Source organism: Podarcis gaigeae (assembly GCF_964106915.1).
Source record: "Podarcis gaigeae genome assembly, chromosome: 8".
NCBI classification, from domain to species: Eukaryota; Metazoa; Chordata; class Lepidosauria; order Squamata; family Lacertidae; genus Podarcis; species Podarcis gaigeae.
In genome coordinates, this window is record NC_139684.1 from 63,478,453 (window position 1) to 63,490,744 (window position 12,292).

At 42.7% G+C, this 12,292-nt stretch overlaps 1 protein-coding gene and 1 long non-coding RNA gene across 3 annotated transcripts in view; one reads left to right on the forward strand and one right to left on the reverse strand.

The window, feature by feature from the left end:
- The window catches only part of LDLRAP1 (low density lipoprotein receptor adaptor protein 1), a 66,258-nt gene extending 61,196 nt beyond the window's left edge, over window positions 1–5,062 (forward strand). For both annotated transcript variants that reach the window (XM_083751838.1, XM_083751839.1), the window contains exon 9: window positions 100–5,062. In XM_083751838.1, coding sequence (XP_083607964.1) covers window positions 100–250 — 151 coding nt within the window. In that variant the 3' untranslated portion in view covers window positions 251–5,062. The remainder of the gene's footprint in view (window positions 1–99) is intronic.
- Window positions 5,063–5,693: 631 nt separating this feature from the next.
- Window positions 5,694–11,173, reverse strand: LOC310851023. The gene is made up of 3 exons (XR_014567540.1): window positions 9,706–11,173; window positions 9,313–9,433; window positions 5,694–6,447 (listed from the first exon to the last, which is right to left on the reverse strand). It is a non-coding gene; the product is annotated as an uncharacterized lncRNA (long non-coding RNA).
- Between the last annotated feature and the right edge of the window lie 1,119 nt (window positions 11,174–12,292).

The following is a 12,292-nucleotide window of genomic DNA, read 5'->3' on the forward strand; positions in this document are numbered from 1 at the left end:
CTCACTCCCCATCTCCCATGGTGCTCTTTCTGGTGGTGGTCCTGCAGTCACAACTCTTTCCAGGTCCCTTCACAGGGTTTCTTCTTCTTCCTCTTTCAGACTGGCACAATCTCGAACTAACCCCCAAGACCTCGACATTGGCTTGACTGCACAAGATATCCAAAGCGCCGAAATCCTCTCTCCTGTTGACTGGGACAAAGTAGATTCCTCTACAGTGGCGGGGAAAGACGACCACCTCTTTGGGTTCTGACGTCTTCTCTCTCTCTTTCCTTTTCTCCTGACCAGCTTTTCAAGTTACGTAACCACTGAGAACTTGATGCACTGCATTCTGAGTGATTTTTTTTAACCGGAGGGTTTTCCTTAAGAAGGGTGGGCGAGGCAAACATCTGATCCAGATGGATGCTATAATGTCACCATATAACTCTTTAGACCAAAGCTTTAGATATTTTAATAATCTTTATATATATAAATAAATATATATATAAATATATTTCTTTTTTTAAAAAAACTTTGCTTTTTATGTAAATGATGAGATACTCCTGAGCATATTTATTCAAGAACCCCTTCAGTTTACATATATTATGGAAATTAAGTAACATTATCTAACCTAACATTACAGTATTAGACTGCTTTTCCCATTGGAATACTCGTGGTAAACTGTGATAGCATCAGCTGTGTCTTGTGAGGTGGGTGCCGGCGGTGCAACATCAAAGTGATCTGAGTTACTTTTTCTAGAAGAGAAGCAGCCCGACAAGGAAGGAGGTTGCTCTGGGGCAGATACAGCGAGGCAGAGTTGGCTTTCTGGCTGGTTCAAGCAGGGAAGGTTACTATGGGTTACGTGATGCTGCATTAGGTGGGGAAATGGCAGGCTGTGGCTCTCTAGCCCTTTTCTCTATGACTTGCTGGCTCCTCCCACAGGCATGCTGAGTGGACAGAGCCTAGCCAGATGCTTTTAATAAGCATCAGTAGGGTTGTTTTGGTACTAATGGCACACAGGATGAAGCAGCTGCCTAATCTGTGGACCAGAACTATTGAAACTGCCCTACTGATCCATGAAATCAAACCTGTTTGATGCCTAGGCCCTTTTCAGATGCTGTGGAGAAGGGAAGTCATGAGCCACATGGGGCAGGGCCATGTGTAAATGCTTGGAGAGGCATGCTCTTCCTCTTCTCTTGTTTCCCACACAGCAGGGGCCACACCGCTGAAAGCAACTTCCACCTCCAGGTAGCCACCAGCCTGGTTTCATTGTATCTCGACTTAGCAGGATAGGACCTCCTGTCCCTGTTGGGACACCATAGTGAGACTGGAGTAGTGTGCCCAGTGTGATACACAGGGCTGGCTTTCCATGTAGACAATTTTGGGAGGTGGAGGTGGAATATAACATTCTTTCCCCCTGAGAAATGACAGCTACGTGCTTTGAGCCAGGAATACAGGAAATTGACATCTGAACATGTCTCATGAGGAGTCTGTTTGCACCACCCTGAAATTCCTGTGGAACTGGTCCAAACATGTGTCAGAATGGGGCACCAATGGTTCATGACCCTCTTTGTAGCTTGATATGAGTTGAGCCCATTGGAAAATGTTCATATAGACATGCAGGGAGAGGGGCAATTTCAGCCCCGTGTGGTTTCTACCCAATCTTAAGCTTCATGTATCCAAATAGCAGTGGAAGTCTTAACTCTGTTCCTGCACTTCAAGCTGCACATGCATGGATCACATGAGTGGATGTTCACCATTTGGTGGGGGTAACAAACTCCATATATATAGAAAGCTAATGTTGGGAAGAAAACTTCTCATTTTGCCTTTTCCCTGACTTACTTCTTTTCAATGTGCTGGGAAGTGGTTTGGAGAGCAGGTGTTAAAACACGTGCCCACCACTTTCTGTTCTTGGAAAGTTGATCACTGCCAATGCATTTTTAAAGGAATAATACTTTATTGCTTATTTTATTGATTGTAAACTGCTTTCGAGCCCTGTTGTTAAGCAGGAAAGAAAGCAGGCTGTACATTTTTTAATCAGCCTTGTATTTAACCACTTGCCTAATTGCCACAGGCAAAAATGAATTCCGTGGAGGCTAATCACAGAGACCAACTGAGCTACCAGAGACAGGATGCAGTATCTGTACCTCATCCACTGGAAAATTCATTAGGCTAGTCACTTTTCTGTCCTTATGTACAAGGTTGTTTTAAAATCAGATGTGGCTCCCCAAGCACATTTTTTTCTTCCCCCTTTCCTCATCCCAGACCCCATTGATTTCGGCAAGAAGAAAAAAATAAAGTAGACTGCTCAGCCCAGTGCCCTGAGGGGGATGTAAATCACCCCGTCCACATCAATCAGTGTTTTGATGAGCTAGGGTGGGTGATAACCCATTCCTTCACCTGATCTGTGTGGATCATCTCAAACAGGAGTGAGTGCCTGTTTGCATGTGTGAGAGCTAGCATGTATGTGTGACTGACAGACAGACAGACAGACAGACAGACAGACAGACAAAGACGCATCCACACCAACTTTTGCCCACACTCACTACTGGTTTGTGGCCCCCAGAAGGTCACCAGGGATGAATGTGGCACTTGGGTCAATAAAGGTTAGCATGCATACATACATACATACATACCTGGAACAGTTTTTGGCCACATCCACACTACACATTTAAAGCGCTTCCCCCAAAGAATGCTGGGAATTGTAGTTCTGTGAGGGATAGACTTCAGGTTCCATGACTGCTGAAGTGCTATAAATGTTTGTTAAATGTATGGTGTGGAGCTGGCCTTCGCATGCACCCTCCCCAACAACTGGGAAAGGTTGTGAGGGAAGGAAGATTCACAGGTGGTTGGGAAAGAGAGATTGTAACAGGTGATATTCTTTGGAAAGCAGCATGGTATTGATCCTTTGTGGTGATGAACTGCACCGTGCCTGAACAATAATTTGAATCCGATGTGCTTTTTTTTTACCCTTCCAAAGGGCAGGCTATAATTGCACTCCTTTTCTCACTCAAATAGGTCTTAGCAAAGAGAGAGAGAAAATAAGGACCAATGTTTGCTTTTCTTTTTGGTGGCTCCATCAGAAGCAGGGTCTGTCTCGTTGCATTCTTCCTGAGCTCTTACTGGAAACAGGGAAATTGTGTTAGCTGTTAAAATGAGAAAGATCAAGAACCGCCTCTTTGAATTACCAGTGGGCAGTAATGGGTTCTTTCGTTCGTTCTTCAGCCAGCTTCAGAAGAGAGTAGGCATACTTTCTCTTAAGACATATAGCTTTGCACTTTAAAAGGGAAAAAAACTTGAACCAAAATTATGGTTTCAAATGTCAGAACAGGTTTGTATGGCTCTGTAACCTTTTTCTCTTTTGCCTTTTGAAAGTACTTCATCCAAAAACACACAGCAGCTGTGTTGGATATTCTTCCTAAAACTGACCTTTGCTCTTTTGCGGCAGCAAAAATGTTTGAAGACTCATCCATCACATTGATGGAGATGCTGAGCAGTTTCACTTAGATTTCTCTGTATATTTGCCATCTAGGAAGAACTCAAATGCTGAGGTTTGGCTAGTTGACTAGGCAACAGTGGTCCTTATATTTATTCTTAAACATCTTTTGTTAATATTTGGTAAGTTCTACTATGGTCCCCCCTATGTATCCCTCCCAGCCATTTAAGCCGCTAAATCGAAGGCCGCCAAATTGGATTAAAGGAAAACAATAATTCCTTTCGGCTTTCTATTTTTTTAAAAAAAAAATAAATGTTAAATGGCTGTTTATAAGTGCATTTCTGTCATACATCTTTCCTTCTTCCCACCTGCGTCTCTGACAGAGGCTTAGAAAACAAATTCTCAGTCTAATTTCTCATTTCATAAGACTCTGGATTTAGAAAACTAAATAATGGGAGACTCAGGATTACAGTCATTAAGAGATTATGTTTAACAATGATCCTGAATAGCTGCACTGTGGCACAGTTTGCTGTGTTTGTGGCCTTGTTGGAAATATACTAATCTGTTTTATAGATTTGTAATTGGCTTCTGAAATACTAATTTCACTTTTCCCAAAGAATTTTTTTAATATATAACTCTGCTAATGCTACAGCTGGGCAAAGTAAAACTTTAATGAGGCTGACTATTCAGAAGACAGCAGATAGATTAACCTCCGAAACCAGATAGTTTGGAAACTTGGCTCTTATAAACTGTGTACTAAGTTGACCCTGGGAGGAAAAGGTGTTTAATGAAACTTACTTCATCTCTCCAAAAAGGCATCTCTTCTCAGCATGCCCTGCCTTGTAGCACAAGGTACAAAAAACTCTTCTATTTGGGTTGACAATGCAAGGTCCGTTGCAGATCTCTGCTGAAAATATGTATATCTATATAGACGGTATCCTCATCTGTACAAAACTAACTAGAATTGAACAGAAACTTGTCTTCTACATGGAGCAGAATAAGGTGGTAGAATAGAATGTTTCACTTCAGGGGACAGGTGAGGGTTCAAATTTGGAATGCTGTCCATATTAAAGCAAAATAATAATAATTCCTGAAGGTAAATATCTAGCACGTCAGGGAGATGGGTTGTTGTCCCACTCACTCCTTGTTTCTACTCACATGGAATCTTTCATGAAGAATAGGATTGGGGTGCAGGTGTCTCTCCTGATGTTGCTGGACTACAGCTGCCATCATGCCTGACCAGTGGACATGCTGGCTAGGAGTGATGAGAGTTGATAGTTCAACATCTGGAGGGCCAGATAGTCCCCCTCCCTAGTGCAGAGGAGAATTCACAAAGGTGATCCCTCCCAACACCCACCGTCTAATGTGATGCACTCTGTTTTATCACCTCATATCTCTACCACCTCATGTCCTTGTCTATGTCGCCCAGGCTTCATATACAGGAGTTTGCTGCAGTTGTTGCTATAGCAAAGGTCTTGAAAGAATGGTCTAAGAAGTTTCATTTTTATGAGAACATACCTATTTTGGAAATCTCTAGGAAAAAGTGTATGTAACATGAACAATATAATGCCTCTGTGTATATAGTTAAACATATGCTGTAAAAAGTACATTTGCTGTTAAGAAAATAAAAATCATACCTTTTTTCCAGTAGACTGTTTTTATTTGTTTTTGATCATTGTATTGCACACTCTTCTACTGAAAAGTATTCAAAGTTTTCAAAGCTGGTGACAATAGTCATAAAAAGCAGGGCTTTATAGACTCTGGTGGGCAGTGATTGGCTCTTGGAGTCAGCTGACTGCATGTGGACTGCATGAGGCAGGGGTCGGCAACCTTTTTAGCCGTGGGATGGTCCACCGTCCCTCAGACCATGTGGTGGGCTGGACTATATTTTGAATAAAAACATGAACGAATTCCTATGCCCCACAAATAACCCAGAGATGCATTTTAAATAAAAGGACATATTCTACTCATGTAAAAACACACTGATTCCTGGACTGTCCGTGGGCCGGATTGAGAAGGCAATTGGGCTGCATCCAGCCCCTGGGCCTTAAGTTTTCTACCCCTGGCATGAGGCATAAAACTCACCCTGCCAGATTTGCAGTTGAAGAGGAGGCGGCTAGGCACCAAAGCCTGATAATGGGAATCTATAGTTCAGGGATCACAGAATTGTAGAGTTGGACGGGACCCTGAAGGTCCAAGCCCCTGCAATGCAGTAATCCTGCCCACAGCTGCTCCTGGGTGGGCTCAAACCACCAACCTTGTTAACAGCCGGATCCACTGGAGGTTAGTATGAGGAGCCTCAGGCCCTGGGGCCAAATGCAGCCCTCCAGACCCCTCTCTCTCTGGTCTCGTCCCAAACCACACACCCTCCCAAGCCTCATCTCTCAACAGCCCTGTTTTGCAGCCTCCTTGAATGTTTTTGCCTGACTCGATTGTGCCCTTGAACTTGGAAAACACTTGCTGCTTGCCTACAAGGAGAATAGAAGAAGCTGTTTGAAGAAACTACCCTACCCTACAAAGATGAAATTTACACCTAATGCTCCACCTACTCTTCTTGCCTCTGGCGCTGGCCCTCAGAGGTCTGCTCAGAAGAGATTGTGGCCCTCAGGATTAAAAAGTTCCCCACTTTCTGCTCGGATTCAAGACACTCACACACCCAGAGAGCATCTTATGCCTTCGTGTTCCTGTTTTGTGGAGCATATCAGCCACCGTCACGCCTGGTCATCAAAGTATCTGTATGCATATAGCCCTGACAAATGGCACAATTCAAATACTCAACTTATTTTGAGGCACGTTATTCTCGTTTCCACACTTCCTCTTAATTGTTAAGCCACATAATGAAGAAAAGCAAGAAATTATTAGTTTTTGGCTGTTGACAAACAGACAAGGTTTTTTATTTGTTTTTTAACCACTTTACCTCAGGAGAAATGGAACGTAAACTTGAAGTGTGAAGACTTCCCTCTCTGGAAATGGATGTTGAATACTGAGCAGGCGGAAGTTTACAAAGATGCCCTGCTATTTTGTTTGTGTTGTACCTGTGTGGAATATTCCCCAAAAGTTAATTTTACTATTTAAATAGGCTGTTCCAGTCTAAGGATATGTCTCAAATTGTGAATACTAAGTGTCTGCCACCCAGCCTCATGAATAACTGATGAAGGTGCCATGGAGCAAATTGATCTTTCAATTTTGATGTGACCTTTTTCAAGCTTCTGGGTTGAATCTCGGGAATCCAGAATCTCTTTCTGCCTTGCCCTCCGCAAATCCCTTTCATTATTGATCTATTTATCTCTACCACCACCTCATCCTTAAAGCTTGGGTAGGTAATAAATTGGTTTTTTTAAAAAATCATACAGATAAAAATATCCAATTTAAAAATCTGTTGAAAACTTGATAAGTCCAACTGGGAGCAAACGTCACAATCATCAGCTTAAAACTGTTTGTCGCCTGACAATTCTCCCGATGTAGGAAGAGCAGGATAAAACAGTGGTTACTGATGATATTTCCTGTAATTGTTTTTAAATCCAACCACTGCAGAGCACTCTTTGGGGTTACACTGAGAGGGACACCCCCCTTTTGTTGCCCTTTTTGTCTTTGTGGCTGAAGGGGGAGATGCTCTAATGAGGGCACAGAGCCCCAGGGGTAGGAAGTGCGTAATTTTGCCCCATTGGGCGGTACCAAGAAATACATGCTTTTCTGTTTGTTTATTATTATCATCACTATTTCCATTTGTTGACCACTTTACTATTGAAAAGGATCTCAAAGCGGTTTACATAATAAGCACAACAAAGCCATATCAAATAGTTCACCTAACAAAATACATAGAAATATCCATAAACATAATAATAATAAATCAGAGAGCACTACAGAGAAATTTAATATAAAATTTCAAATAACACACCATCATTCATCCAATCTCGCTCACCATTCCACCTACCCACTACAACCATTCACTACCTCAAACATTACATCTATCAGCCACTCATACATAAAGACACACAACAAGGTAGCTCAGCCAGTTGAGCATGAGACGCTTAATCTCAGGGTCAATGGTTTGAGCCCCACGCTGGGCAAAAAGATTCCTGCATTGCAGGGGTTGGACTAGATGACCCTCATGGTCCCTTCCAACTCTACAATTCTATAAACCACTCACAGTCAACAATGTCACAAACCAAATGCAAAGGGTCACTGGCAAGCATACAGAAATAAGATACACTCCTAATATCTGAAGGAGTAATAAATTAATGAAATTTGGGGTGACGAGAACCAGCTCGCCATCAGTAAGAATCAGTCTCACACAGAGATGGGTTGAAGAATTCTGGCTGGCTCAGAGCTGCTGCAGCACAGCCTTTATTGTGTAAAGTCCGAAAGATACAAAATACCAGGAATGCAACTTTTTCTAAGCCAGCAGATAAGGGCAGTGCCATGCCATCACACCAGGCCACGTAGCCGATCAGGCTATGCTTACGTGGGCCAATCATTAGGACAGCATGAGCTGTCCACGCGTTGATCATGCTCCAAGCGGGCCTCCTGCTATGAAATCACCTTGCAACAATAAGAACTTTGCTCATGCTCTTATGTACAAGCAATCATTTTCCCACATTGGGGGCGGTCAGGGGAGGCAGGAAAGGGCATTCTTTGTGGCAGCCCCTAAGTTGTGGAACTCCCCCCCCCACCGCAAAACACACACAGGTGTGACGTGCACCTTTATTGTAGTTTTCATGGAATATGAAGATGCAGGTGTTCATCCTGGTTTTCAAGATGTATATTTTAAGGATCCACCTTATTTCTGTAATGTTAAGTTGTTTAAAACTTAAAAATATATACGGTATATTGTGTAATAGTGTTTTGATTTTAATGTTGTTTTACTTGTAGCCTGCCCTAGGACAATGTAATAATACTAATAATGTCCTGCCCCACCCCAGTGGACCATCTAATAAATCCATTGGACCAACCTAATTCCTAGACCCCTGGGGTTAAGTAGAAGGTAGAGTTTGCAGGTTAAACTTTCAGGCAGGCTTGAGACCACCCCCAACCCATATCTCAATTCTTAGAAACTGATCACTAGGAGTTAAACATGTGTTTTTTCCTTCCTTTTTGCACAAGAAACGAGTCATGTCAGAAACACATCCAGTGGTACAATTAGGTTACTTTAGACTCTGGACTTAGTGGTTTTACTCTAGGTCCACTTCAAAATGTTGCAATCCACCACTGCTGTGTTTGTGGGGGTGGCTTCTGCTATTGCCTCTAAGTGGGGACCTGGTCTTCTGTCCCCAAAGTCCTACCCCAATGGCACCACTGAACGCAAGACAGTCCCCACTGCTGCCACCACCTCTCTTTAGATTCTTTGGAACCCCTGAAATTATGCAGTGGTACCTCGGGTTAAGTACTTAATTCATTCCGGAGGTCCGTTCTTAACCTGAAACACTACTTTAGCTAATGGGGCCTCCTGCTGCTGCTGCGCGGCTGCTGCATGATTTCTGTTCTCATCCTGAAGCAAAGTTCTTAACCTGAAGCACTATTTCTGGGTTAGCGGAGTCTGTAACCTGAAGCGTATGTAACCTGAAGCGCATGTAACCCGAGGTACCGCTGTATTTGGATTGTGTAAGCAGAACTGAAGTTAAAGCAAGCTATGCAATGAGGTAAACAAACCTTCAGACTGCGTTTCAATGAAGGGGGGAAATGTAAATAGGTCATCTTCCTCCTCCTGAAGAAGCTGCTCCATTGGTTGTGCAAAAATTAGAATTTGTAAAAGGCAGTAAAGTATATCCAGGTAATTAGAGCTTTGAAAACTCAACTGCAGCACTAGATTAAAAATAAAAATAGGGCAAATAGCTGCAATCTTAATCTGATGCAAGTTTCTTTCTTATCTTTTCTGTTTAGCACAGAATATTTTTTTCCACCTTGAATTATTGTCAGTAGATAACATGCTGCCTGGAGGAGACTTTGTTTTTCAAATCCTAGTTCAGACACGGTTTCATTGGCACGGCCTTCGGCAATTCACTCTCCACCTCAGTTCCCCAGCTGTTAAAAGAGAATAATTGATTATTTCATTTGTATACCGCTTAATATATGACTACTTCACAGGGTTGTTGTGAGGTTGAGTGAAATGAGTAGGCAGATATGGATTTTGAAATGTGAGAACGGGGCCATCTGTAAACCTAGTAAGACGTTTAATTATTCACTTACAAAATTTATTAGGTTCTGCATTATATAATATTGCAACAAAATAAAATTAACAGAAGTGAACAATGAACAACACAAAAGCATTTATAAAAAGGAGTTAAAAACCATACCCAGCAGTAACATATAATTTTAAAATGCCAGGGAGTGGAAGACATATAAAAAGACAGCAGAAACTGGTAATTTAAAAACCACATTTTAATAATGTCTAGGAGAACAAAACATTTTCTCCTGCTGCTGAAAGGACATTAATGCAGTTGCTAGGCAGGCCTCTCTGAGGTAAACATTCCATCAACAAGGGGCCACCACTGAGACAACTCTGTCTCTTATAGGAGGGATGGGAAAGCTGACCTGGCCTCTACCTCTCAGAGGCCAGATTTGACATGTAGGTGGGGTTACCCATCTGTCAATCACCTGGTGTTGAAGAATATTTTGGGGACTTTAAAGCACCATGCAGGGCTTTCAAATAAGCTTCTGTGATTCCATGAAGTGCTGTTGATCAAGCAGGCTTGAAGTCATTGCCTACTGATGGGTGGCGAGTTCAAAGCTGCTCTCTGAAGGGATCAGCTTGATGATCAAGCTCTTCATGGGGAACTCGGTCACACAGCCAATCCTGTGGGGTCAAAGTCACCACTCATCAGCTGATAGGGGAGGAGTCCCAGCCTGCTTCCTACAGGGATTTGCTGTGCAACCAATTCAGATGTGCATCTACCTGCCCCACACATGACATCACATGGTGTGGGGTAGGTGGATAAGGTTTTTGGGGGGAAACAGCCTCATGGGCCGAATTGGCACCCATGCCAGGCCAATTTGGCCCCCAGGCTGGACATTCACCACCTCTGTGTCAAAACTATTTCCTACCTGCCGTATCTTAGCTAGGGTGGGTACTTGGATTAGGGTTGCCAGGAAATGCCCCAAATTGTTTTTCAATTTGCCTAAGATCCAGGACAAAGCGCTGCCTTTTGGAAATTCCCCCTGAAAGTCGATTCTGCCTTTGAAATCCCAGTAATGTCTGGGACATATGGCAGCCCTACTTAACTAAAGAAATTAACTTTATTATATGACAGGAATGTATAGAAGCCTATATGGATTGGTAGGAAATTGTTGAGGTTCTAAGAACAATTACCATTCACTTTATACTGTTACAACCATTAAGATTTCTTCTGAGATACGTTAAGGATGCAATGCCAACTGAGAAATGAGAATTGGTGGGTTAATTAATCACAGAAGTGCAAAGTGAGGTGACAAGTAAATGGGAAAATGCAGAAGGTCTGCAGATCAATAGCTGGTTAGAGTATGAGAGATGCTATGTATGACACATTGAACAGCACAGTCGTAACCATGTCTACTCAAAAGTAAGTCCTATTGAATTCAGTGGAGCTCACTCTCAAGTAAGGAAAGTTAGGTTGCAGTCAATTTCTGGAGAAGGCAGGGAAAGAGTTACTTGTATAAGGTTTTTTTTAATTAAATGAGAATTTATTAGTGAAGGTGAAATTAAAGTCATCAACACAACGTAGTTGCTGATACTGAGGCAAAAATCAGTAAATTAAAAGGGATTATATTTATTACTCTGTTGCTGCTTTCATTGTTCCTGTTTGTTTCTATGTGTGTGTGGGTAAAAGTCTTAAAAAACAGAAAGGGGGATATCATTATTCTGAAGGACAAACAACCCTGCAACCCTACAGTCCCTAGGATGGTTTCCCAACTGGAGACAGGATAATGCTTGCCCCTAAGGTCAAAGGTTTAGACCATGAAATCTGAGGGTCTGGGATGCTCCTGACCTGGCAACCCTTGTGGGAGATCCCATGTTGCATTCCCTTTCCATGCTGCCCTGGTATCGTCTGTTGCTTTTGCCCTGCTGAGATGTTGGTGGAAACAAATGGGGGGGGGGGAGGACTGATGCTTGGCATGGCTGGACAGATCAGGGCAAATAGCCTTCACTGTCCTCCGAAACACCTCCAAGGCAGGGCGGAAACTACAGCAGCCCGGGATGTGGCTTAGTGAGTTTCCTTCCCATTGTTCCCAAAGGGAGAAGGAAATAGCAAATACAAAGACAGAGGAAGTTTGGGGAAGGGTTGTAGTTCAGTGGAGTTCAGTGGTAGAGTATCTGCTTTGCATGCAGAATGTCCTAGGTTCAATCCCTGGCATCTCTAGGAAGGAAACATCACCGTTTGAAAGCCTGGAATGCTGCTTTCAGTCCACATAGACAATACTAAGTTAGATGGGCCAATGGCCTGACTCTGTATAAGACTGTGTCCTATATCCCTAGGAGTAAAAAAGCTGATCTACTCTCACTGCTGCCCCACTGATGGGAGCCCAACAGGGGGCTGGATGAGGCAGATGATCTACCTTTGGCACATCCCCCTCCTCCCCAACTTTAGGACTGCAGTCTTAGTCGACAAATAGAACCTATAAAGATAGATTTCATCTATTTTTAACGTGCATGTTGAAAACAACATTTGCTGAAATGTTTACATCTCAAACCAAGATTTAAACTAGGGCTGAATGTAGAGGTTACAGCAGCACAAATATCAGTACAGTGAAAAAGAAGGAGATACATCTTTGAGGGATTATGCCACCATTAACAAATTGTGCAGTAATCATCGGTTCAATCCAAAATAATTTGCAATGCGTAGAAAAGCATTTTGCAGAAGAATCGGTGCAGCCCAGACCACAATGAGTCTGAAGGAATCAGGTCAG